Genomic DNA, 26,086 nt, shown 5'->3' with positions numbered 1-26,086 from the left:
AACTGAGCTGTGAGTGAAGCCAGTTTTGGAGTGCAGGACCCCTCTCTGACAACCAGGTGTGATCTGTCGCTAACCTGCACATGTGTACATGCTGCTTACTTCCATCTGATGCTAACTTGTATATTTGTAAATAAACCAAATATAACAAAGACATAAGCACATAAGAAGAGCCTTATTGGATTAGTCCTGCCCAAGGCTTCTCTAGTTCAGGATTGTGTTTTCCACAGTGGCCCCACCAGGTACCTCTGGGAAGCCCAGAAGCAGAAGATGAAGGCATGCCCCTTCTCTTGCTGTTGCTCCCACACAGCTGGTATTCAGGGGCATCCTACCTCTGAACATGGAACTAGCCTAATGGATAGACTTGCCTTCCATGAATTCTCCACCCCCTCCTACCCCATGAACTCTCCAACCCCTTTATCCCAGAGTGTCCCGGGGCACAAGCGTGGTGGCTGCTCTCGTTAGAACAGCGGCCGCACTTGGCGTGGCCACTCCTTCCCCCGGTTTGCTGCCAGAAATTGTGGTGGACCGGGGGGAGCCATTTAACTCAGCGGCGATCACCCAGATAATCGCTGGCTGAGGTTAAGTGAACCACAGGTTCACCGGGTCAAAATCCCAGGCTTGGCATGGGGAGCAGTGCCAGGATCGGGCTTGATCCATCCTGGGCTAGGTTGCACATGTGAACAGCCGCTGTCTCTGTTATAAGTGATATACATTTTAATTGAAAGTTTTAATATCTGAGATGAACTGTCTGAATTATTGCTGCAGATCTGCTGTAGGACATTTGAAATTGGAAGGGGGAAAAGACAGAAATTACATAAGAATAGGATACATTTAGGAGGATTTTAAAATGCTTAATTTTTGTGTGTGGAATCGTAATCAACATGCTCCTTTTATCTCTGGCGAGCCTTCTGTGCTGTGTGATTAGTTTCCTTCTCCACATTTTCCCCAGAACCCTTCCTCAGAAAAACACTTGAGCTGTCACCCTTGCCTTGTGGCACCCCAAGCAATAATTTACAGCAAGTGCCAAAAACAAGATGTTCTTGGCTAAGATATAAACATCGCCAGCTTCATTGAAAATTGGCCAAAGGGACTGTGGCACCAATGGGTGAGATAAACAACAAAGCATCCGTTTGCTGGGAAATGCCAAGAGAGAAGCTACATGGATAATTGCTATCTAATTTGCTTATTATCATGCCTTTGCACACCATGGAAAGTAAACCTAGAAAGCATAGGGGAAAGAAATTAAATAGAAGCAAACATAAGAAATCTGAAGGTGATACTGAACATTTTTGGATAAATATTTGAGTGCCTGTTGTGTGCTATTGTGCGTAGCAGTGTTGACTAATTGGCAAGAGTTGTGCTCTTATGCAATTAGTAACCACTGAATATAACTTTAAGTTTATGTCAGTAAAACCCCACATAATCTAGGCTTGCAGTCCAATCCTAAACAAGTTTACATAGAAATAAATCCCATCTGAAAGCAAGATATTTTATTCTGAGTCAACATACTTCAGGCTGGGCTGCAAGTCCAAGTTCTTTCATTTATACAGAAATGAAGGTATATTCACTAACTTATTTGTAGGTGGATGCCTTCTATGCATGAGTGTCATAGGGCATCATTAGGAACATAGGAAGCTGCCTTATACGGAGTCAGACCATTGGTCCATCTAGCTCAGAATTGTCTACACAGATTGGCAACAGCTTCTCCAGTGTTGCAGGCAGGAGTCTCTTCCAGCCCTATCTTGGAGATGCCGGAGAGGTAACATGGAACCTTCTGCATGCAAGCATGCCGATGCTCTTCCCATGGCGGCCCATCCCCTAAGGGATTCCTTAGGGGATGGGATATCTTAGGATATCTTACAATGCTTAATATACACAGTAGTTGGTTGTTCAAATGCAAACCAGGGCAGACACTGCTTAGCAAAGGGCATAATTCATTCTTGCTACCACAAGACCAGTGTGCAACATCATGATTGTTGGGTGGTGACAAAGTTGCCTGGAATACTGTGGGGAGTGGCTGTCAATGTTACTATGTTTCTATTGTAATCAATATATTATGTTTCAGTATTCTGTTATAATTGTTTTCTACATTGTTACTAGGAGTGTATAGGATTGCCAGCATAAATCTAGTGTAGCAAAACAATAGAACTGGCCTGCTCAAATACTGACCAATCCTCTTTCAAAAAGCAGTTGTAGAAATGTGTAACACTGAAGGCACCAGGTAGCATTTTATTGAACATATTGCCAGGATCATATTCTTCTGTTTGACCAGGTATTTTTTTAATGTGTGTGTGTGTGTGTTTTAAGGAACTGAATATACAGAGTTAATAGTCTGTCAAACAGACACATTTTAGGTCAGTTAATAATCACTGGAAGCAGCTTCACTTCTTTCCAAACTGGGACAGTGGTGGTGGTATTTTGATGTCTTGACCTTTCTCCAACTTCTTCTCACAGTCCACCATATAATTGACTCCATCAATGACTAATTGAACGAGTTCCACCTCAGATAACAAGAAAGAAATGTTTATGGAGTTTGTGCTATGTAGCTGGGCAAAGTCTGGATGATATTTATTTATTATTATTTATTTAACACATTTTTATACCGCAAAAAACGCAAGTTCTATGGGTGGTTTACAAGACAATAAAAACAACCAATAAAAAGATTAAGACATTTCAACAGTTAAAATTCAAAACATTAAAACTATTAAAACACAATTAAAACTATTAAAACAATATATAATTAAACGCCTGGGTGAACAAATGTGTCTCGACTGCACTTCTAAAAGTTGTAAGAGATGGGGAGGCTCTTATTTCAGCTGGAAGTGTGTTCCAAAGCCTCGGGGCAGCAATGGAGAAGGCCCATCCCTGAGTAGCCACCAGACTAGCCGGTGGCAACTGCAGACGAACCTCTCCAGATGACCTCAATGGGCGTTGTAGTTCATAGCAAAGAAGATGTTCTCTTAAATACCCAGGGCCCGAGCTGTTTAGGGATTTATAGGCTATAACCAAAACCTTGTACTTTGCCCAGAAACTTATCGGCAGACAGTGTAGATCTTTTAAGATAGGAGTGATATGGTCTCTCCGAGATGACCCAGAGACCAACCTGGCTGCCACATTCTGGACTAACTACAGTTTCCGGACTACATACAAAGGCAGCCCCACATAGATCGCATTGCAGTAGTCAAGTCTGGAGGTGATCAGCAGATGTACTACCGTTCTGAGGACATTTATCTCAAGAAATTGATGCAGCTGGCATAACAGCCGAAGCTGATAAAAGGCACCTCTGGCCACTGCCTCAACCTGGGACAACAGGGAGAGTTTTGTGTACAGAAGCACCCCCAGACTGTGTACCTGTTCCTTCTGGGGAAGTGTGACCCCATCCAGAACAGGCAGATCAAAGTCCTCTCCTGAGTTCCAACCCCACACAATAAGTACCTCCATTTTATCTGGATTCAGACTCAGCCTGTTACCTCTCATCCAGCCCATCACTGTCTCCAGGCAGGCATTTAGATAGCTGTTTACCACAAGGCTTACAGTATTTGCGTACTTGGTAAAAGTATGTGAGTCTTCCCTGGACTATATCACAGTCAAACTCCAGGTAGGGAAAACTGCATTATGAATGATCCAATGGGGACAAAAATCCCTGATTGTAGAATACTAGTACATTGGGGGAAAGACTATACTAGAAATTTCCACCACAGATTTTAAAAATGAGAATGAGCATTCAAAAAGGCATCCCAAAAAATGCCAAAGTGCAGTTGAATGGCGCAGAGACACTGCATGTTGCAAAGCACGTCCTCAGCATTTAGTAATCCAGAGGCCTAGTGCCTAGGTGACCGACCTCTCATTTCTCCCAGAAGCGCTCTTTAATACACATTCACAAATGTCCCTAAGGGATGTGTGACCCTCTGGGACATATTTATGGGTGCTTTTGTGGGAATGAGAGATCAGTGAAAATGCGCCTCACACACAGAGTGGGATTTTGGATTACTAAATGCTGCAAAGGTCCTTTGCATGCAGCTCCTCCACAGTTAGCATGTTGGACAGCATGTGTTCATGTATAAAGTCATCAGTTTTCAAATGCTTGATCTTGCAATTTTTTTAAAAGTATCAGTAGTTGTTTTTATCAGTGTTTGGACCCAGAGGAGGTGGGGGTGGAATCTTACCTCTGATCGGCCCATGCGGTCTAGGTTGGAGATATCATATATATCTGCTACTGCAGCTGTGTCTACTCCACCAGTGCCACGCTTCTGAAGTCTCAAATTTTCCAGGATCTTTGCAAATCTAGGGTCCTATTGTTAGGGGAAACTGATTATTTTAAAACACTGATTGCTTCTTCTTACTCCTGCATGTAGATACCGGTTTGCCTTATTCATTAATTCAAAGTATTTAGGTGTGCACAGGGCCTCAGACACTGCTAATTTATCTGGATTGTACTTACTGACATTGCAAAAGACTAATACTTGTTTCCAGTGATGTAGTCACAAATTCAAAGTGCAGGTGCTCTCCATTACAGCTCCCATAGCCACACCCACCCTGGCAGTCACACCAATGGTCATGCCCATCCCCATGGCCACACCCCTCACTTAGATAAATGCAATAATTTGGGGGCAGGGTTCTGTTACAAGAAGTTAAGGATCATGTCAATTCCAGGGAATGTATTAGAATGAATGACAGGGAATGCCCACTGAAATGCACTGGTTCCTTCCAAATGGCCATAGGAATGCATGGAATAGCAAGAGCAGCACATTATTTCCATATAAAAAGCTCAGACTCTGAGACCCTGCTGAGACCCGGCGTGGGGGGCGGGGAATACTGGGGCTGTGTCCCTGCCCATCCCTGCAGCACTATACCACTGCTTATTTCTTTATTTAAGATGTATCAAAAGCCATGTTAGTTGCTTACGTACCTTACTGAGTTTTGGAAGTTTGACGTGAACTCCTGCACGTAATCCTGTCCCCAGGTTGGAAGGACAGGTCAAGATGTATCCTAGCCGTTCATTCCACATAAACTCCCAGCCTCGTTCTTTAATTAACCTTTCAACCTGAAAGGAAATAAAATTCAGTGAACCATTACAGGCAAATATGCCATTGGTCGCGCCTGCCGTCTGATGAAATACATTCCATCTCTTAGCAGCCTGGATAATAATTGCACTACCTGAAGGTGGTGAGAATTGAGCCTAGGAACACCTGCACACATCACAAAGCATGAGCTCTACCACTGACCTATGGTCCCTTCGCACTTAGTCTCCCAGCTTTTTAAGGTGCATCAGTTGGCGAGAAGCTCATAATTGGCTCAGCAAGCAGTTCCATTACTTCCTCTCCCTACACTATGCTAACTAGGGCTGCCATGCAGTTAATACAATCTTAGTAGATTAATTGTATGGATTGTAGTTGAGGAATCAATCAATTAAGTGAATAGATGCAATGAAATCTACATCTGTTTACTTGCAAGCAAAAACATTTGTTGACAACCTAAGCACATGTGCATATGTGGAGGGTCTGCAGGGACGTACCAGAAGCCTTTACACAACTCTCCCGTCCTCCTGTGTGGCTCTGTTGCATTAGATGGCTAATACTTCCAAGCAGGTGCATACCATTAATAAGACCAAGGGAGACAAGTGTCTCCTGGCCCACAGCCTCTGAGGGGCCCCCAAGGCTAGTCCTTGTCCCTGTTTCTCTTTCCCCATTTCTCTTTCCCCTTTCTCTATTGTGGTGGCAGCTCCCCCACGTGACCTACGGTGGTGTTCTGATTGCTCAGAGGTCATGGCAAGCATTGAGTTGCTCATGGCTTGTAGGAGGTGGGAGTGGGCTGGGTGACTCTGGCGTGGGGCATTTGTAGGTTGCGATGATTAAGCGCCACCAGTGAAATTAATGATGCTCCTAAAGCTCTTTATGAGTCCAAGTGAGCGAGCCTAACAGCTCAGTCCTGGGCATGTTTTTTCAGAAGAGAAAGTCCAGCAGAATTGATTGGGAATTCTAAGTAAGTTTGACTGGATTTTAAGCGTAGTGGATGGAATCACTAACCTCACCTGCCCTTCCCCAAGTGTTTCTCTCAAAGAAATGAAAATCGTAGGTGGCCATCAGTCTATTAAGGGAAAACACCCAAAGTAAGGTAATACTTTATTGGGACCAACTAAAATATCACAAGCAAACATGGAAGTTATCTTTTTCAGGCTCAATGTTAAAGAGAGACAAGGACGAGCCCCAGATCTTGGTGTTAGGCTTGAGATGCTGTACAGGAGGTTAAGACTGATAGGGTTAGGGTGGGGGAGCCACTTTTTTCTTTGTCCAAGTCCTCACGCCCCGCCCCCCCCATATGTACTATCTGTTCCGCACCTAGTAGAAGGTGAAGGAGAGGAAGGCAGTGAGGGGCCCATTTTAAAATCTCGTCACTGGGCCCACTCCAACCTTGGTATACCCCTGCTTCCAAGCACTGCTTGAACTCCAGAATTGCTCTGCAAGATCAAAATCCCATCACTGAGGGGTCAGCAGTGTATTTCCAATCTTGCAGGGCTCTTCTGGAATGTGAGCAGCGCTTGCAAGTAAAAGGCATCTGTTTGCACAGGAGGACTGGAAGAGTTGCATGAGGGCTCCGAGCGCATCCCCACAGACCCTCCTTACATATGTGCTTAATTAGTCAAAATGTCAGCCATTGTTCTAAAATGGAAGAAAAGCATCATTGACTGTATTTCCAGGTGATAGATGCCTCTGTTGCAGCAGACAGAACAGAAGTGGCATTCCTCATTCTCCCTTCTACAGGAAAAAATGCCTCTTGCCATCTACAGATTTTTTTAAAAAAATTCCAAACAATATACAAGATAATACACAGTCACTAAAATAGAATAAACATAAACAAGCAAAACGTACAAAAAGAAGGAAAAAAAACTAATCTGTAATCAACTGAGTTGATTGCCTCCTACTTGCAAGAACCTCTAGAACAGGAAGATGAAGTTAGATCAGCACTCCGGTCATTACCAAGTCGGAAGGCTACAGGAATTGATGGAATAGCTACAGAAGTATGGCAAGCAACAAAATAATCAGTCAAGACTCTAACCAAACTATGCCAGCAAATCTGGTGAACGACACAGTGGCCAACCAATTGAAAGAGGTCAGTCTACATACCCATACCAAAGAGAGGAGACAACAGATTGCGCAAACCATCACACAACATCCTTAATTTCATATGCTAGGAAAATAATGCTAAGCTCATCCAACACAGATTAGAGCCCTACGTGGAAATGGAAATGCCAGATGTTCAAGCTGGTTTCAGAAAAGGCACAGGAACAAGAGACATTATTGCCAATGTACACTGGATAATTGAGAAAGCCAAAGAATACCAAAAAGAAGTCAATATGTGCTTTATTGACTACAGAAAAGCCTTTGATTGTGTCAACCATATCAAGTTGTGGAATATCCTTAGGACAATGGATGTCCCAGAACATTTCATTGTTCTCATGATAAACCCATACACAGGACAGGAAGCCACAGTCCAGACAGAACATGGTGAAACAGACTGGTTCCAGATTGGCAAAGGAGTAAGACAAGGTTGTATACTTTCTCCTTCTTTATTCAATTTATATGCTGAACATATACTGAGAGAAGCTGGATTGGAAGAAGATGAGCATGGTTTTAAAGTTGGAGGAAGAAACATCAATAACCTGTGCTACGTTGATGACACCACTCTGATAGCTGAGAATGTGGATGATGTGCAAGCTATAGTAATTAAAATCAAGGAGCACAGTGAAAAAATAGGACTACAACTAAATGTAAACAAGACTAAACTAATGACAATGGGTACAGCAACCAGTCTCAGAATTGATAATGAAGACATTGAAGTGGTGGATAGCTTCTGACTTTTAGGATCGACCATCAACAGTAAAGGATTCAGCAGTCAAGAAACAAGTACTTGGTAGGGTTGCAATGAAGGCCTTGGAAAGGATATTTAGATGCCATGACATGTCTATACCTACAAAGATTAGAATTGTTTGGACAATGGTTTTTCCTGTGACACTCTATGGATGCAAAAGCTGGACTTTGAAGAAGCAAGATAGAAAAAGCATTGACACTTTAGAACTTTGGTGTTGGAGATAGAACAAATCAATCCAGAAATTTCACTCGAGGCACAAATGACCAGGCTTAAACTATCGTACTTCGGACACATTATGTGAAGATCAAGCTCCCTTGAGAAATCCATAATGCTGGGAAAAGCTGAAGAAAAGAGAAGAGGACGTCCAGCAGCAAGGTGGATGCACTCAAGTACGACAGCAATGAATGTACCACCGAGAGACATTAAAAGCCAAATTGAAGAAAGATCATCCTGGAGAGAATCTATCTATGTGGTCACTAAGAGTCAACACCGCATTGACGGCACTTAATCAAGCAACCAATCAATCGACTGAGTTAGGATAATAAATGTTGATTATGCTAACAGAAAGTAAAAAAAAATAAAAAGCCACTTCAGTTATCATTAACACAGTTCTATACCAATCCAATCAAACCCAGCAAATTCAATTGCATGGATGCAACTATAAATCTTTTAGACCCATTGCCTTATCTGTAATTACCTGTTACAAATATGATGAATATTTATATACTACTTTTCAACAAAAGATATAAATAAATAAAATATTAAGTAAAAGAAACATAACCCACAATATGGATAGCACCTGTACACTTAAGGTTTTTTTGCTACATATGTATCTGCAGACTTTATAAGTGTATTCAGATAATTTTACAAGTGAAAAACATGCTGTCTGATTAATCAGAGATCTCTTTTTAATCTATCAGAATGCTTTAGCATTTAATCTAATTGATATTAAATGTTGCAGTCCTAATATTAATGGAATATAATTTTCTCTAACATCCCTGTAGTATCTTCTAGCTTCCAGATCAATATGACAGCAGTGGAAGGACGAACAACAAATTATTACATAACTGTGTAAAATCAGTTATGGAGTGATACAATGTGCTACATCAGGGGCTTATTCACAAGTACATTTTCTAGTTGCTTGAGTCCACACCATGTTCCAAAGCTGGTGGCACAAGCTGGTTAACTCAGGGTCTCATTTCTGGCAAAACCAATAGGAATCTTGAAAGTCACTATAAATGCACACTTTTTGCTATGCCATTTGTGGTAATACTAAAAGATATTAAAGGCTAGTTTATTTGGCGGGGGGGCAATCACCTGAATTTTTCCTTAGCCTCATCAATCATTAAGTGAAGGATTTAGCAGCTGGGGCTGAGGGGACCTTTCCCCTCTTTGGGGCTGGGGGGGATCTTTGCACAATCATATTAGAGAAAGGAGGTGAGTACAATGAAGTGTACCCATCTCCTTTTGATATCCTCTTTCAGGATATAAAAAATCCTCACACCTTCTACGTTAAACAGATGAAGCTTTAAGTTTGGAATAGAGGCATGTCTACAATCATTTTGTAATGATTTATTTATATAGAAGTTCTTACCGGTATTTCATTCATTCATTCATTCATTCATTCATTCAATTTCTATACCGCCCTTCCAAAAATGGCTCAGGGCAGTTTACACAGAGAAATAATAAATAAATAAGATGGCTCCCTGTCCCCAAAGGGCTCACATTCTAAAAACAAAAAACAAGATAGACACCAGCAACAGTCACTGGAGATACTGTGCTTGGGGTGGAGAGGGCGAGTTACTCTCCCCCTGCTAAATAAAGAGAGCCACCACGTTAAAAGGTGTCTCTTTGCCAAGTTAGCAAGTTAGTTACTTGAGTAGGATACAGTTGTGGGAACACCTCATGCAACTTACAAAATCAGTTGCACTTATTCCTTTAGAATTCCATTTCTCTGTGGGGCATACATAGGAGTAGGGGTGCACATGAACAGTTTGCTGCCCAACTTGAACTGGGCAGATTTGGCGGTGCAATCACAAGCCAAACGGGGCAGTTCAGTCTGCGATTGAATCAGACCAATCCCATTTTGGGTGAATCGGTTTGGCAGTGAAGGGTTGACCAGCCGGGGCAGCAAGAGAGGTAGAAAGGGCCTTAGCTGGCCCTTACCATAGCATGGCCTCAAGTGAACGTGAAACATTGTTTAGGAAGCTGCCCAAGTGGGCCAATTCCAGCCTCCATGGATGTGCCATTTGCGTGGCCATGCAATTTGCCAAGCAAATAGACTCTGTGCCATTTGCATGTGCAGATGCCACGCAAATGGCCTCCATGCATCCGTGGAGGATTCCCCTAAAGGGAACAAGTATTAGGTGCCCAAGCCGCTGAACCTGCTCAGTCAAATGTACTAGCTGGTCAGTTCAACTGAACCAGTTTGGCAGCACTCAGTTTGGCTCAAATTCAATTAAAGATGAACCACATTTTTTGGTTTGTGTATACCCCTACATGTGAGTAATGTTTGGTGCATTGTCAGGGTCAGTCCTTTTATGAGGCAAGTTGAGGCAGTTTTTCTTGGCTGGCGGGTTCAGGGGCAGAACCATCATTGGGTGAACAGGTTCAAAGAATCCAGGCCACCACCAATCAGGGGCTGCGAGCATGGCCCCAGACACACACCCCTGCGTCTGACATCAGATGCGGGGGGCATTATTTTGGTCCTAAATGGGGCAGTGCAGCCCCGTTTGGAGCCGAAATCGGCCTGCGCTGCATTGGCAGCATGGCCGGAGTGACTCTCCCTGCCTTAAAGGCCGGGAGAGGAGCTCTTGGTCTCACTGCCAACACAGCAGGGATGATCAATCTCCCTTCCAAACGGAGCCACATGACCCTGTTTAGGAGAGAGATTGGCCCACGCTGCATTGGCAGTGTGGCCGGAACAGCTCTCCCTGCCTTTAAGGCAGGGAGAGTTGCTTAGGCCCACACTCCCCAATGCAGCATGGGGCAATCTCCCTTCCAAACCAGGCTGCGTGGCCCCATTTGGGAGGGAGACCACATCCCCCACATCTGATGTCAGTATGGCTAGCTGGGCCCCTACGTCTCACATCAGATGTGGGGCCAGGGGGCCGTGGAAGTGGCTGCACAGGGGTTCCACCAGCCTCCCTACGCTGCTGGGTGGATTATTGGGGTTCCACCCAGCAGGAGAGCAAAATGCTGCTACTATCAGAGCAGCTCTTTGAGACCAATCTGACCCTTGCAAGCTTTGGAAGGAGTGCATCTCCTCACATTTCTTGCAGGACTTGTAACAAGCATGAGGAGAGAAGAGGAGGCTGCTGTCAATCTTCCCTTCTTGCTACCCCTGCACCAATTTCAACGTTTGCAAAGGTCCGTTTTAAAAGGGGGCTGACCTCACCAGAGTCATGGGACAAGGTAACATTAGGCACCTTCTCTCAGGCACTGCAATACCTTTGGCAGCCCTGTGTATTATGCCCAAAGAGAAACGGGGAGAAAAATCTGTGGATAAATAGAGCATACTAGCTGGGAAGGGCGCCCCCCCCCCCATGCCAGCATGCCCGACTTTCTGGCCGGCCACTCCCCTCACCAGCTGCCCACTTCTCTCCCCTCCCCTCACATTTTCTGACGGGCTGGCTTGCCAGCCTGCTTCCTCTCTCCGCCCACACACACTTTCTGGCTGCCAGCCTGCCACCTCCTCCCACCTTCTCGTCCCGGTGGGCAGGCGGGCCAGGTCAGCCCGCCACCTCCTCCGGCAGCCAGGCCAGGGCCAGGCCTGCCTGCCGCCACCTCCAGCCTCCTCCTCCTCCTCCTGGCGGCCAGGCCGGCCTGCTGCCAGCTCCTCCGGCCGACTGACAGCCAGGCCTGCCTGCTGCTACATCCTCCAGCCAACCGGTGGCCAGGCCGGCCCGCCGCCGCCTCCACCAGCCGAGCCAGGGCCAGGTCGACCCACCGCCATTGTCTCCCATCCCCATCGCTATCTCCTAGGCAGCTGTTCTCGTGAGAGCTGCCACACATAGGATTAGTGACGGGTATGTTTAGGATAATTAAATATATAGATGGCACTGGCACATAAACTGGCCCTTGGGTTAGCATTAATTTTTTCAGAGTGCTATGAGAGTTGCATTAAAAGCATTTCAGATTTATTCTTATTCTTGATTATTCCTTCATTAAGGAAGGAAAGGTTATCTCTGCTGGATTTAAGATTTAGTAAACTACTTGAGTTGTTCAGTGTTTGGGAGGTTTTAAATTTTTATTTGTATTATAGATATCGAACTTTATACATTAGCTGTGGCATTTGAGCTGAGAGGTGATCAGTGGACCATGATCCACATAATATGTACTCAGGTCTACCAAGTTCAGTGGAGTTTACTCCCAAGTAAGTGTGCTTGAGATTTTTTTTTCCCTATATCTATATCTATGTGTACCATTACCAGCTGGCAGTGAAACTTAATGCATCTGATGAAGTGGGTTATCTATTATATTAATTCTCCTACATGTGCCTTGGAATGTGCATCCCAGCACCCAGCTGATTGGCTGGGCGGCGGACACGCCTGATTGGCTGAGGCACACCCAGGAGGATTGGTCGCTGTGGCAGCGGTGGGCTGGCCGCAGAGGTCAGAGGCAGCAGCAGGTCCAGCCCGGCCGCAGAGGCAAGGCCCAGGAGGGGGGGAAGAAAGGGGGGGGGCAGAAGTGGTGGTGGGGAGGAGAGGTGGCTGGGCCCGACACAGGCCGGCCGTGGTTAGGAAGCAGAGACTGGGGCAGAAGGTGGTGGGGGAAGAGGTAACTGCCAGCCCCAAAGAGTGCACAGATGCTCTGTGCGGGGTCAGCTAGTAGTCAGTAAAAGTTTATGCCACAATAAATCTGTTTGCATTTAAGGTGTCACAAGACACCATTTTGCATTGACTGTTAACAGTCAATGGTTACTCCTCTGGAAATTTAATTTCCTGTGTTACAGGCATTTGTGAAGGGATTGTTATTTGTGAAGTAAATTTAATTAGGGTTCTTTTTCACACTAACATATGTGAACTAAATTTTCTCCCAAAATCTTAATTTGAAAAGGAAAGTTATATTGTGAAGAAACAAGTGATAAATATTGTGAGCTGCTAAGTTAGGCCTGGCCTTACACAGAAAAATGAGGTGGTAGAATCCAATGATTATTATATTATTATTTCTTGTTTGCACAGTCAGACAGGTGTTATTGACTGGTTTGTTTTATCCAGACATCGAGTCCTTCCCAAGGACCTGGGATGCCAGAATTTTATTGTCAGTTGTTATAGATATCGTCACAGAATATAGGCTGTTCCCAGTAAAGCTGCTTTTTGTAATTGGCTAATGGTGATTTCTGTAGCCCCTATGGTGTTGAGGTGCTCTTCAAGGTCTTTTGGAACTGACCACTGACCACGCCAATGACCACTGGGATTATTTGGGTCTTTTTCTGCCACAGCCTTTCAATTTCAATTTGTAGATCTTTGTATTTGGTGATTTTTTCTATTTCTTTTTCTTCTATTCTGCTATCCCCTGGTATTGCTATGTCGATTATTTTGACTTGTTTTTCTTTCTTCTCGACTACAGTTATATCTAGTGTATTGTGTGGCAGATGTTTGTCTGATTGTAGTTGGAAGTCCCATAATATTTTTACATCTTCATTTTCGACCACTTTTTCAATTTTATGGTCCCACCAATTTTTGGCTACAGGTAGCTTGTATTTTTTGCAGATGTTCCAGTGTATCATCCCTGCTACCTTGTCATGCCTTTGTTTGTAGTCAGTCTGTGCGATCTTTTTACAACAGCTGATTAGGTGGTCCACAGTTTCATCTGCTTCTTTACAAAGGCGGCACTTGCTGTTTGTTGTTGACTTTTCGACTTTTGCTCTTATTGCATTTGTTCTTAGTGCCTGTTCTTGCGCAGCCAGTATTAAACCCTCTGTTTCTTTCTTCAAGTTGCCATTCTTAAGTCATTGCCAGGTCTTGGTGATGTCTGATTTTCCACTTATATTGTGCAAATAATGACCATGCAGTGGCTTCTTTTTCCATTTTTCTGCTAGGTTCTTGACTTGTTCTTTCTTGTAGGCCTGCTTTCTTTCATTGGTGTTGAATAGTTTTGCATTATTGACCATTTGAAGTGCATCTTCTTCACTGTCCTTGATATATTCTTCAAGGCCTCTTTTCTTCTCCTCTGCTGTTTGATGGACTTGCAGCATTCCTCTTCCACCTGAGCTGCGAGGGAGGTATAGCCTATCTACATCACTGCAGGGGTGCAGAGCATGATTGATGGTCATTATTTTCCTGGTCTTACGATCCAACGTCTCTAGCTCAGCCTGGGTCCAGTCTATTATCCCTGCAGTGTATCTGATAACAGGTATAGCCCAGGTGTTTATGGCTTGTATGGTGTTCCCGCCATTGAGTTTGGACTTGAGGATTTTTCTAACTCTCCTGATGTATTCATTTCCAATTTTTCTTTTTTATTATTATTATTATTATTATTATTATTATTATTATTATTATTTACATTTTATATCCCGCTCTTCCTACAAGGAGCCCAGAGCGGTGTACTGCACACTTAAGTTTCTCCTTACAACAACCCTGTGAAGTAGATTAGGCTGAGAGAGAAGTGACTGGCCCAGAGTCACCCAGCAAGAATCCTGGCTGAATGGGGATTTGAACTCAGGTCTCCCCGGTCCTAGTCCAACACTCTAACAACTACACCATGCTGGCTTGACCAGTGATGATGTTGGAGACACCCGTACCCCAACTTTAGACCCAGAGTTACCAACCCAGAAGTATATGGAATTCAGGCCTGTGTCTGATTCCATTTTATTAAGAGTTCAATTAAATGCCTGAACTCGAGGTGCACTGACACCCAGGTCTCATGACTGCCTTTGCTAACTGCTCCGTGAAAGAGGAGGCAATCCAGCATTGTATTGTGAAATGGGCACTTACAGTAACACAAGGGCTAGGCCTGAGCTGTCAATATGCTAAAATGTAACTCACTAACAGATAATGTCTGTGGAAGAGGCCAGAGGCTGAGCTCCCCTTTCCTGTTGCAAGAAGTCTATGTTAATCCTTGTCAATGATGGCTCTGCTCTGCCCAGAGGGGATACTCAACTGCTGTCTATAGAAATCTCACTCTAGGAAAACACCTGTAGATTTAGTCCTTTTACTAACACCTTTTAACACCTTCTGAGACGAGGCCCCAAATCTGGGGACAAGAGGATGCCGATTTGCAGCTCAGAGATGCAGATTTGCTTTGGGCAAAATAGAAAGTCCCCTCCCCAAGATAACAGCTAACAGAAGATGCAATTGAGATTACCCTGGACTGACCAAATATCCTGAGCTAATTTTGATAATTAAAAGACAATATCCAGAGGATAACAGGAATTGACACCTTTTGTGATCCAGGAGACTCAAATGGACATCAAAGGATGGAACCAGTATAAGAAGGAGTCTCTGGACATGGCAGATTAGCAATCTTGCCTAACATGCATACTTGCTCAAGAGCCATCCCAGAGTTTGCTGCTAAGCCGCGGGGCAACAAGCGGGAACTCTGTCCATGGACAGGAAATGTCTGTGACTTCTGATGTGCAGTGAGAAGTCAAGACTTCCCCATCCATGGTGCTCTCACTCTCTGCCTCGCTCTGAGCAAACTGCCTGTTTGACCAGCCTGCTTGACCACCAGAAGCCTGACCATCGCTCCCAAGCTGCTGTTCCCAGCTACAGCATCTCTCCTTCAGCTGAATTCTCACTGCTCTCAAAGCCTCTGACCCTGGTAATATGCTGTTTCCACAAGCCTTGTATCCCTCTTCCCTACTAATTACTGCCACCCCCTTCCTAAGCCTTCCCTTCCTTCTTCCGTCTTTCTCTGCTTCTCTCTAAATGTTTTATTAGGATTTGTTAGATAGCTGTAATTACTGATTGCACACACATATGTTAGGCACATTACACTACACTTTGAATGAGAAACATGTTTTTAATGTGGATTATTTTATCCTGATGAGCAACTTTCTATAATAAAGCCCATTGAACTTTCTGAGTGTGTCTCTCTCTATCTCTGTTTGCACGCCGAGATCCTACATGGTCACCATCTCCAAGAACCAATTCAGTTTGTGTGTGATGTGACTTTGCCTCTTTCCCTCTGAGCATATACAGAGTGCAAAACCAGGTGTAGTTCACAACAATGGTCAAGCAGATGGTACCACTTTAAACTGCAGGTGAGGAATGCCATTTTTGGATGATTCCTCCACTTTGAAAAAAAAGGCTTTCAAATGAAAAACAAAACAAAATCCTAGCACCAAGTTTCAAGCCAGCCTTCTCATTGCTGTGCTGACTTTCTACTTTCAGGGATTATTATATTTTATATAGGAGAGAATGGAAAAGTGGCATCCTCCACCTGCCTTCTGAAATGGTAGGGTGCATTCTATCATCTTAGCTCTCTGCTGCTGCCCCATTCTGCTATATGCCTAGACTAGGCCTCATTTCAGGAAAGCTAGGGGTCCAATGGCACCACTTAAGTAAGGCCAGCTTCAGTTTTCAAGGGGCCTCGGCAGACTCACTGCCTTCCTTTGGTCCCATCCTACTTGGGTGTGCACCAAAAAAGTTGTCCTGACACCACCACACAAAGGCTATAGGCACATAAATGACATCAGGGGCCCTCAGCAGCTGCCTGAATTGTGCCAACATGACAGGTTTTGATCCACAGAGATGTTAATGAGAGCAGCAACAGCATAAAATAACAGGCAGATGATGCTAGTCTATAGTACAAATTATTGCTTCCTCATAAATATATATACTTTTCAAATGATATGATAATGTGTTCACCTCTAGTAATCCACGGCAAAACCTTTCAAAGACCCGTTTCATGTTGCCTCCCTTTTCCATGGAAATCACCCTTGTATGGTCCTCTTCATTAATCCAGATGAGAAATGTTTTGTCATTGTTGTGCCTGGTTGGAAGAGGAAAGTGGTATTATTTCCACACAAATCTCATACAGATGCCTAATCGCTTCATTTCACCTGGCCCCTTTTCTGCCACTACTGTGGATGGGGCAAGAGTTACGTGATGATGATACGGTGGCAAGGTTAAGAACAAGGACTACAGAGGATTTCTATAATTTTTTTCCATCACCCAGTAGCAAGAACATAATCCTTCTGGTTTCTAGGGTTACAAAGCGAGCACTGCTCAGTTCTGATCACACTGGTGGTGAAGTGTTGCTAGACTAGAAAGTACATTTTGTTCTCTGAGATGAACACAGCATGAGGTATGTGCTGCTATGGGAACTAAGAAATGGGAAAGCATGGACTCCTTTTAATTGAGGGAAGGGGGAATTGCCCCTCTAATTTAGAACATTTGAAAAATTAGCATTTGAAGTTAAAGCCTTTCCATCTAAATCCTATTTAACAATTATTGTTGTCTTGGCTCCTGTCCCAAGCAGAACAGAACTGGCACAAAAATAAATTATATGTAAATACACCCATAGCCCATAAATGTGTCAGTCACTGCAGTGTCACACACAGTCGTATGCTTTTTGAGACAAGTATGTTCCTAATCATATTTTTGCATGAATGCTTCTAGGTGACTGAGAGAGGCAATTTAGGCCAATGAATAGGCAAGTTATAGATATCCTGCTCCCTATAAGTCTGTCAAAGGCATATCTTCCTTTTTTCAACTGGCTTTTGGAAACATTGTGTTATGGCTTGCCTGATATGGTTCCTGCTGGTTTTGCTGCTGTTATTGATGTATTTTATTGTACTATTTTGTTGTGGATTTTAATGTTGTAAACCATTATGTTATAGATGTTTATGAGTAACGAGGCACATTCATACATTATGTTCAACACACATACGAGTGTACAGTGTACACAGGTACAGATCTAAGCACAGGTACAGTCATTCACATGTTATGCTGAACACAGGTACAGAAGTACACTTCCTATGTGAACCATGCATTTGAAGTGCCTGTATCCAGGTTCACTTTTAAAATGAACATAGGGACAGTCGTTCACATAATCACGTGTATGAGTGTACAGACAGCATACTGCATAATGTCTGAATCGGGCTACAGTCTCAAAACTATTATTTCTGGGGTACCCACATCTTTTTACTGTTACATTGTTCTACAGCAACTATCACAACTTACAAAGGTGAGTGCAACAAATACAAAGAGTTAGCCAAGAACTGTTCTGGCTGAAGCCAATTCAAACATTTCCAGATAAATAAATATTGATCACAAAATGGTATACTGTGCATTAGTAACAATCATATATTAAAACAGAAATGCAGTATTTCAGAGTGGAAGACCATGAGTGAGTGTAGTTTTAACTGGGTGTGTGTATTAATCTAATAAACAGAAGCAGGTGACGATATGTTAATTGGGTCACATCAGTACATTAAAATACTCACAAATGTTTGCCACTAATAAAGCAAGACATTACAAACAAAAATCCAAAATTACACCCTAATAACTTAACCATGATTTTTTAACTCATTGAAGTTTTCCTCCAAAGTTTGAAATAGAAAAAAACCTGAAGAAACCTTACACTCCTAAATTTATGTTACCTTTTCCTTGCTGTTGATGTTCAAATATCTTTGATTTTTTTAAATGCTTACTTTAAAAATTAATTGAAAAGAGCATATGCAAAAACATGCAATCAGAGTGAGGAATAGCAGCTGTTGTGTTAGGACAATTAAGGAGGGAATTAAAACCATTTGCTCACAAATTAAGCATGCACTGTTCACATTCCATACCAGATTCCTCTGGCATCTGGCCAATCACGAGCCATCCCAGCACATGTTAGCAAAGGAGACACTGGCTTATCAAACAGGAAATGGTCCTGCAGACCAGCATGTGTGATGTAGAGGGGAAAAAGGAACAAGTAAAGTTTGTGTTTCATATTTATTGTTATAAAGAAGATTACACAGGCAATACAAAATCAAATAGAATTCTTCACTGCAAATTAGAATGTTGTTTTTCAGATGATTTGGTAAGTTTTTATTTACATGTGCTAATAGAGACTTGTAACCACACAGATAAACAGGAGAAATGTTGTACAAAAACAGAATAAGGTTCAAATCAGTTTGTATGGTAATGAGCCTATAGACTAACAGCTTCTAGAGAGAGGCTAAATGTCAAGACCCTAACCAGCAAACAATTTTTTTAAAAGTGGCTTATTATGGAAATCCATTACAGAAATATAAACACAGCTTCATGGGACATTTGGGTATTACAGATCCATTCTGCTCTTTATTTTCAACTGTGTTTTTGCTGAATACATTATTTATTTTATTTATAGATGTCTAAACTACCTTCTGGAGATGCTCCCACAATGTAAAAGAGACCCAAAGGGAAGAAGGCATTGACTTCTGTTGCCTCCCTGCTCTACCATGGGGAGGGAAATGGGGCTGGCAGATCTTCACTTGCCCTTCTTCTGCTCAGACTGACATCCTGCTGAGGCTATTTTTGGCTAAAGCATAAATCAGAGGAAAATAACAAGATCTCTACTTCACTTGTAGCTTGGAACCAAATAAAATATGACACACAAAATAGAACTCAAACTGAGTAGACCTCAGTTTCAAGCCTACTCTGGGAAGAGCAGAAGCAGCTTCAGGAGGTGAGCAAGCTTTTCTAAACAGAACAATATCAAGCCTTTCCCTAACAAGACGAGGGGAGATTTTGAGGGGCTGGTTTCTCTTTAAGGGACAAGTCCTAGTCTGTGTGTTTGTTATTTGCCAGGGCTGGCAAACTCCTGTGGCATTGGGTTTTGGTTTGTCCCTGCCTGGAGGGGTGGAGTCGGCCAGGGTGACTCCCTGTGGGAGGCCCCACACTCCTTTGAACCACATCCTGTCTTTCCTGTGTCTCAATTTGAAGCCTACTCTGGGAAACGCAGAAGCAGCTTCAGGAGGCGAGCAAGCCTTTCCCCCCTTCAAACTAACTAACAGGAGGAGAGATTTTGAGGAGCTGGTTTCTCTTTAAGAGAGAAGTCCTAGTTTGTGTGTTTGTTATTTGCCAGGGCTAGCATTTGCCAGGGCTAACAAACTCCTGTAGCATCCAGTTTTTGTTTGTCTCTGCCATACAAAACTATGGTGCGGCCACACCTGGAGTACTGCGTACAATTCTGGTCACCACATCTAAAAAACAGGACATTGTAGAACTGGAAAAGGTGCAGAAGAGGGCAACCAAGATTATCAGGGCCTTAGAACACCTTTCTTATGAGGCAAGGCTACAACACCTGGGGCTATTTAGTTTAGAAAAAAGATGACTGTGGGGAGACATGATAGAGGTCTATAAAATCATGCATGGTGTGGAGAAAGTGGATAGAGAGAAATTCTTCTCCCTCTCACATAACACTAGAACCAGGGATCATCCCATGAAATTGATTGCCAGGAAATTTAGGACCAGCACACGGAGGTATTTTTTTCACACAACACATAATAAATTTGTGGAATTCTCTGCCACAATGTTAAACAAACAAACAAACAAGGTGTGTTGGCAGCCAACAACCTGGATGGCTTTAAGAGGGTTTTGGATAACTTCATGAGGGAGAGGTCTATCAATGGCTACTAGTTGGAGGGCTATAGGCCACCTCCAGCCTCAAAGGCAGGATGCCTCCAAGTACAAATTACAGGGGAGTAAGAGCATGCCCTCAACTCCTGCCTGTAGGCTTCCAGCGGCATCTGGTGGGCCACTGTGTGAAACAGGATGTTGGACTAGATGGGCCTTGTGCCTGAGCCAGCAGGGCTGTTCTTATGTTCTTAACTAGTTTGCAATGTCGTATTTTTGAGCATAGACCTTGGAAATATTTTAAAGGTAAAGGCCTCCTCCGTGCTAGAACTATAGGATATGACAACTCTTAGGGACATATTTTTGGGAGGCACAGCTGGTTGCAGAGGAAGCAGGGAAAGCTGACAGTCTCCCCTCCACTACTTGTGTGCCTGTTCACTACACAAAATTGTTCACTGCACACAGCTCTTACTCAGTATGTCAGGCTGTCGTAATAATGGCTGACATACTACGCAAGGGTATTCAGCCCAGTAACATTGCATGTGCACAAGTTGCAAAATTGCACAATGCAAAATTGTGCAAATGATGTTGCACAAGAGTAGGCCCATGGGAAATAATAGGCTTACTCTTGTGTAACATCATTTGCTCAACCTGTGTGCAAGCAGAATTACTGGGTTGACGTATCCTTGCGCAGTATGTCAACCAATAATTTCAGTCTCAGGATTCAATACAATATTAATAATCACTTCAATATCTGAACACAAAAGGGAAACAATATAAGATTTCTTTAAGAAACCAGGCTGGGTGTTGTACTTACATCAATAAGCTGCTGCTGCTCCTTGTCAGACATAGTTGTCAGGCTATAATATTTTCCAGCAAGATCTCCTTTCAGTCCAGCCAAAGCAGTGACTACAACATTTTCTACTTCTCTTCTCTCTGCCCTGGAGCAGGCAGGAGGTAGACTCAACCCTCGAATGCTGCGGCCAGTGCGTACACGAGATGATAGGACATAGCGATCATCAAATTGACCTTGGGTGATCTGATCAAACATAATTTGAAAGTTTAGAGAGAAAAAGAGGTAGGGAAAGCTTTGCATAGTACAAAAAGTTGCTTTTAAATCTCCTTTTCCTGAAGCATGGTTGTCATTTTTGTATCTTTCAGAAGTGAACCTGGAGACTCTGCAGTTATGTGTCTCTATGAATTCTAGGAACATGCTCAGAGAGATACAAAGCTGTTTTAACCCATAAAATTGTTCAGATAACTCTTAAGGTAACACTTCAGGGGATGATTTGGCAAAAAGTTGGTGTGGGGGAGGGCTATATACCCCTTCTAAATCTTCTACTCTGATCAAGCCCCCGTAGATAGAGTACTATCAAATAACTTAGTCTGGATGTCAGCCATTGTTTAGAAAAGAGCATTGCCTCTGCAGGGCGCTTTCCAGATCACACACTACAACAGCAGTAAAATGCTTCAGTTTGGCAGGATTGTATTGAAAACATAAATAAAAGGTCTAGCTGTTTGTTGTGCAAAGCCACCAGCAGGGGGACACGTTTTTTCTAGCTTGCGCAAACCTTCTACAATAGGAAAATACAGCTTCTTTTTTGTGACACACATGCAGTGTTGTAGCACTACAACACAAAGATAAAATCCGAAAGAAGGCATCGGAAATATGAACAGCACCTTGCTATCAGCACAGGGACTGTGGTGTCACACCACAGGAAGTACAGAAGCACACTTAGCAGATACATAATGACACTGTTGTAGCGTGTAATCTGGAAAGCGCCCAGGTGATAATTATTTCCTTTGCCCTCCAAATCCAAGGCCGTCTTTGAAAGAACAAGATTCTAAGTTGGGTCTTACCTTGGAGGCATCCAGGTCAGTGTGATGCTTCATTACTTTTGGATCATAGCCGTTGTGTCTAACTTTTATAACTGGGTCAAACACTGCAGCAAATACCTGGAGTCAAGGGAATATATTCACATTTATTTTGCAATTTGTTTTGTCTTATACTCTCAAAATCATCCTCTCAAAATCATGTTTACTTTTGTTTCACCTTGTTTGTTTGTTTTTTTACTATTCTGCTAACCAGCTCATATTATTTATTTACTTACTTACTTACTTACTTACTTACATTTATATTCCACTCTTCCTCCAAAGAGCCCAGAGCTATATACTACATACTTAGGTTTCTCCTCACAACAACCCTGTGAGGTAGGTTAGGCTGAGAGAGAGTGACTGGCCCAGAGTCACCCAGCTAGTATCATGGCTGAATGGGGATTTGAACTCGGGTCCCCCCAGTCCTAGTCCAGCACTCTAACCACTATACCACGCTGGCTCTCTTTATTTCTCTATATCTATATTTAGATATTATCTAAATTATATATATATAATCTATATTTAGGTTAAAAGAGTATTCAAAGGCATTAAGAAATACGATAGATTAAGAAAGTGATCAGGAAAGCTTATTGGGGTGTTGGAGGTAGAGCTAGTATCATATGTCAAGAAGTAGGAGGAAAATAAGTAAATCCAACTCCTGTTGTTTGCCTGTCGGTTTGAAGTGCATTTATGCAGGCATTTCTTAAGGGTGGCAAATATTGCACATTTGCACTCTCTCACGCATCTACTGGGAATGGCTTAGCTTGCTTTGTATCAGGATTGCCCTTGAAGAGTGATCTAATGTTCTCTAGAGAAATTATTTTTATGTTTCTCTTAATTGATGTCTGTGCTTGCTCTTCTTAGGAGTTGCTCTTGACATCTGGGCTGTTAAGGGAAGAATGGAATGAATTCATTGTGTGTGCATGACTTTGCGTGTCATTTTATTTACATAAAGCAAAAAATTCTAAAAAATCTAAATCTAAAGCAAAAAAAAAATTAATAAAGAGTTTATAGAGAGTGTTGGCACTTCAGTAGGGCAAATCTCTTTCAGTCCCCTACAAAATTATAGTTCCTATCACTAACTTCTGCTTCTAATTACACTAATTAGCCAGTGTATCTGGCAGTGGCAGTTTAAATGTTGGTGAACACCTGACACAGCCTGAACACTCTTCCTCTTCTTTTTCTCCAGAACGTTTATTATTTCTTCTTGTGGGTTTTGAAATCTGCTCCGATTGTTCCATCACAGCCTGAAAAAACCCTTTTGTACCCCAAATCTTGCTTATTTTTTTATTTTTTATTTTAAAAATGTTTTTATTTAATAAGAAAGTAAAAAAGAAATAACATGATTACATTATCATGTCTTGAACTTCCAGCAGTTACATATGATATATTACATATGACAATCCGAGATTCCACTTCCACCCTTTGCCAACCTTCCCCCTCCCAACAGATATTACAGAAAGATATAATCAGCGCTCAGTATTAGAAAAAACCAAATCTTGGATGTAGATGTTGACCCTGTGCTATACTGTAATTTATAAAAGGTTCCCAAGTTAACACAAATGTTTCATCTGAGTTATTCTGCAAAAGTCCTTTTTCTTTTACTAGTAAAATATTTTATTGCACCCAGTGAAAATATTCTGCCTGTCCCATGGGAATGTCATAATTTTAATGAAATTAGTCACGACAATGGATTCAGATTACCATTCCGAAGCAATTGAAATAACCTTTAGGACACTTATTATTATTAATTTGATTTCTATACCGCCCTTCCAAAAATGGCTTAGGGCGGTTTACACAGAGAGATAATAAATAAATAAGATGTCTCCCTGTCCCCAAAGGGTTCACAATCTAAAAAGAAACACAAGATACACACCAGCAACAGTCACTAGAGATACTGTGCTGGGGGTGGATAGGGCCAGTTACTCTCCCCCTGCTAAATAAAGAGAATCACCGCGTTAAAAGGTGCCTCTTTGCCAAGTTAGCAGGGGTTGGATGCTTATTCAGAATTAGCGTGTACGGGCTGGTTCAGACATCACCCCAAACCAGTGATGTCTGAACCAGTGCAGTCTCTGAGCCTCAGGAGTGTGCACTCCTCCACTTCCCTGTCTACATGAGCATCTGCTTGCAATTTGGATGGCTTTAAGCGAGGCTTAGACAAATTAATGGAGGACAGGTCTATCAATAACTACTAGTCTTGATGGCTATAGTCTACCTACAGATTCAGAGGCAAGATGCCTCTGCCTACCAATTGCAGGAGAGCAACTGCAGGAGAGAAGACATGCCTTCATCTTCCACTTGGGGCTTCCGAGTGAGCCACTGTGGGAAACAGGAATCTGGACTGGATTAGATAAAGCCTGGGTCTGATACAGTAGGGCTGTTCTTATGGTCGTAAGATCAATTTGTATGTAGTTCGGAAACTGCCTTGGTATGTAGTTCGGAAGCTTCAGTTGGTTCAAAATGCAGTGGCTAGAATGGTCTCCAGGCTGTCTCGGAGAGACCATATTATATTATGCCTGTTTTAAAGTAATTGCATTGCCTACCAATAGGTTTCTGGGCAAAATACAAAATGCTGGTGATTACCTTTGAAGCCCCAAACGGCTCCAGAAATGCCTCTGAAAACTCCCAAATCAGATAACATTTTGGTGAAAAAAATGTGTGTTTTTAAAAGCAAGAGTCTCAAAGTGGCTCCAGTCTCTAAAATAGTGGCTGGAAATGACACCAGAAGTCATTTCCGGCCACCCCACAACCACAAATAGGTGGATTTTAGCTTATTTTCGCACCACGGATAAAGAAACTGGGGTCTCTATGACCAGCACTTGGAACTGCGATTGATGAGGCCCACCTGTAAAATGAAACCAAGATAAGTTATGATGTCTGATGTCTGACTAAACCAATCTTTGTTTTTTGCTGGTCAATGACCGAATAAACTTATATCTATCTTTGTTTATTTTAACCTTACTTACTTGCAATAAACCATGACCTGTAACCAAGGTTGACAGTGAGTTACTGTTTGTCCCTTATTTCAAGTAAGTGGGTTAGAATAAACCAAGATTGCAAAGTTAGGGTGTCATGATGGATCTTGGTTTCATTCTAATCTAAATTGGAAGTGGATGCTTGCATAGGCAGGGAAAGTGAGGGAATGCACGCTTCTGAAGCTCAGAGATGTCATGTGAAACCAGACTTACTCATGGTCCTGCATGGCATCATGATTAACTTTAAGGTATAGTATGCTGTCAAGTCGATTTTGACTCCTGGCACCCACAGAGCCCTGTGGTTTTCTTTTGGTAGAATACAGAAGGGGTTTACCATTGCCTCCGCCCGTGCAGTATGAGATGATGCCTTTCAGCATCTTCCTGTATCGCTGCTGCCCAATATAGTAGCAGAGGGGATTTGAACCGGCAATCTTCTGCTTGTTAGTCAAGCATTTCCCCACTGCGCCACTTAAGGTCACTAACTTAAGTCCCACTAATTTCAATGGGACTTAGTCATGACTAGTTGAGTCTGGATGCTGCCCATTATGTTTCAAAGATATCTTTAAGTGCACATGAAGCAAGAGGCATACATCCTCCATTCTAAGATTGAATGCCTAGAGGGCCATGAGAGGTATGTGAAACCTGAAGAATTGTACCTCTTGCAAATTGCACTATTCATTTTAATAAGGTATCCTCAAATATGGGCACTGGTTTACCAGGGGCAAGCCCAGAAAATAGCAATTGTCCCTGGTAAACAGGAGCATATGACATATCATGGAAGATTTTATATGATAGTTCTAGTCTCTAAGCGTGACATATCAGTGCCAATGGCGGTAGGTAGAGTTTCACAACAAGGTTCAGAAGCCTGCTTTTGGA

General features: G+C 42.7%; 1 protein-coding gene and 1 long non-coding RNA gene across 2 annotated transcripts in view; one reads left to right on the top strand and one right to left on the bottom strand.

Annotated features, from left to right (window-relative positions):
- The window catches only part of LOC128342976 (uncharacterized), an 83,135-nt gene that overhangs the window by 10,728 nt on the left and 46,321 nt on the right, over positions 1-26,086 (top strand). The gene's annotated exons all lie outside the window — the stretch shown is intronic.
- CKMT2 (creatine kinase, mitochondrial 2) overlaps positions 2,210-26,086 on the bottom strand; it is a 47,922-nt gene continuing 24,045 nt past the window's right edge. The window contains exons 4-10 of the mRNA XM_053291229.1: positions 22,221-22,316; positions 21,178-21,399; positions 18,608-18,693; positions 16,683-16,806; positions 4,910-5,044; positions 4,167-4,292; positions 2,210-2,501 (exon numbers count right to left, since the gene is read on the bottom strand). Of these exons, the coding sequence (XP_053147204.1) occupies positions 2,382-2,501; positions 4,167-4,292; positions 4,910-5,044; positions 16,683-16,806; positions 18,608-18,693; positions 21,178-21,399; positions 22,221-22,316 (909 nt within the window). The 3' untranslated portion in view covers positions 2,210-2,381. The remainder of the gene's footprint in view (positions 2,502-4,166; positions 4,293-4,909; positions 5,045-16,682; positions 16,807-18,607; positions 18,694-21,177; positions 21,400-22,220; positions 22,317-26,086) is intronic.

The sequence above is a fragment of the Hemicordylus capensis genome, chromosome 2 (genome assembly GCF_027244095.1).
Source record: "Hemicordylus capensis ecotype Gifberg chromosome 2, rHemCap1.1.pri, whole genome shotgun sequence".
In the NCBI taxonomy this organism is placed as follows: Eukaryota; Metazoa; Chordata; class Lepidosauria; order Squamata; family Cordylidae; genus Hemicordylus; species Hemicordylus capensis.
This window is presented reverse-complemented; position numbering and strand designations above follow the sequence as displayed.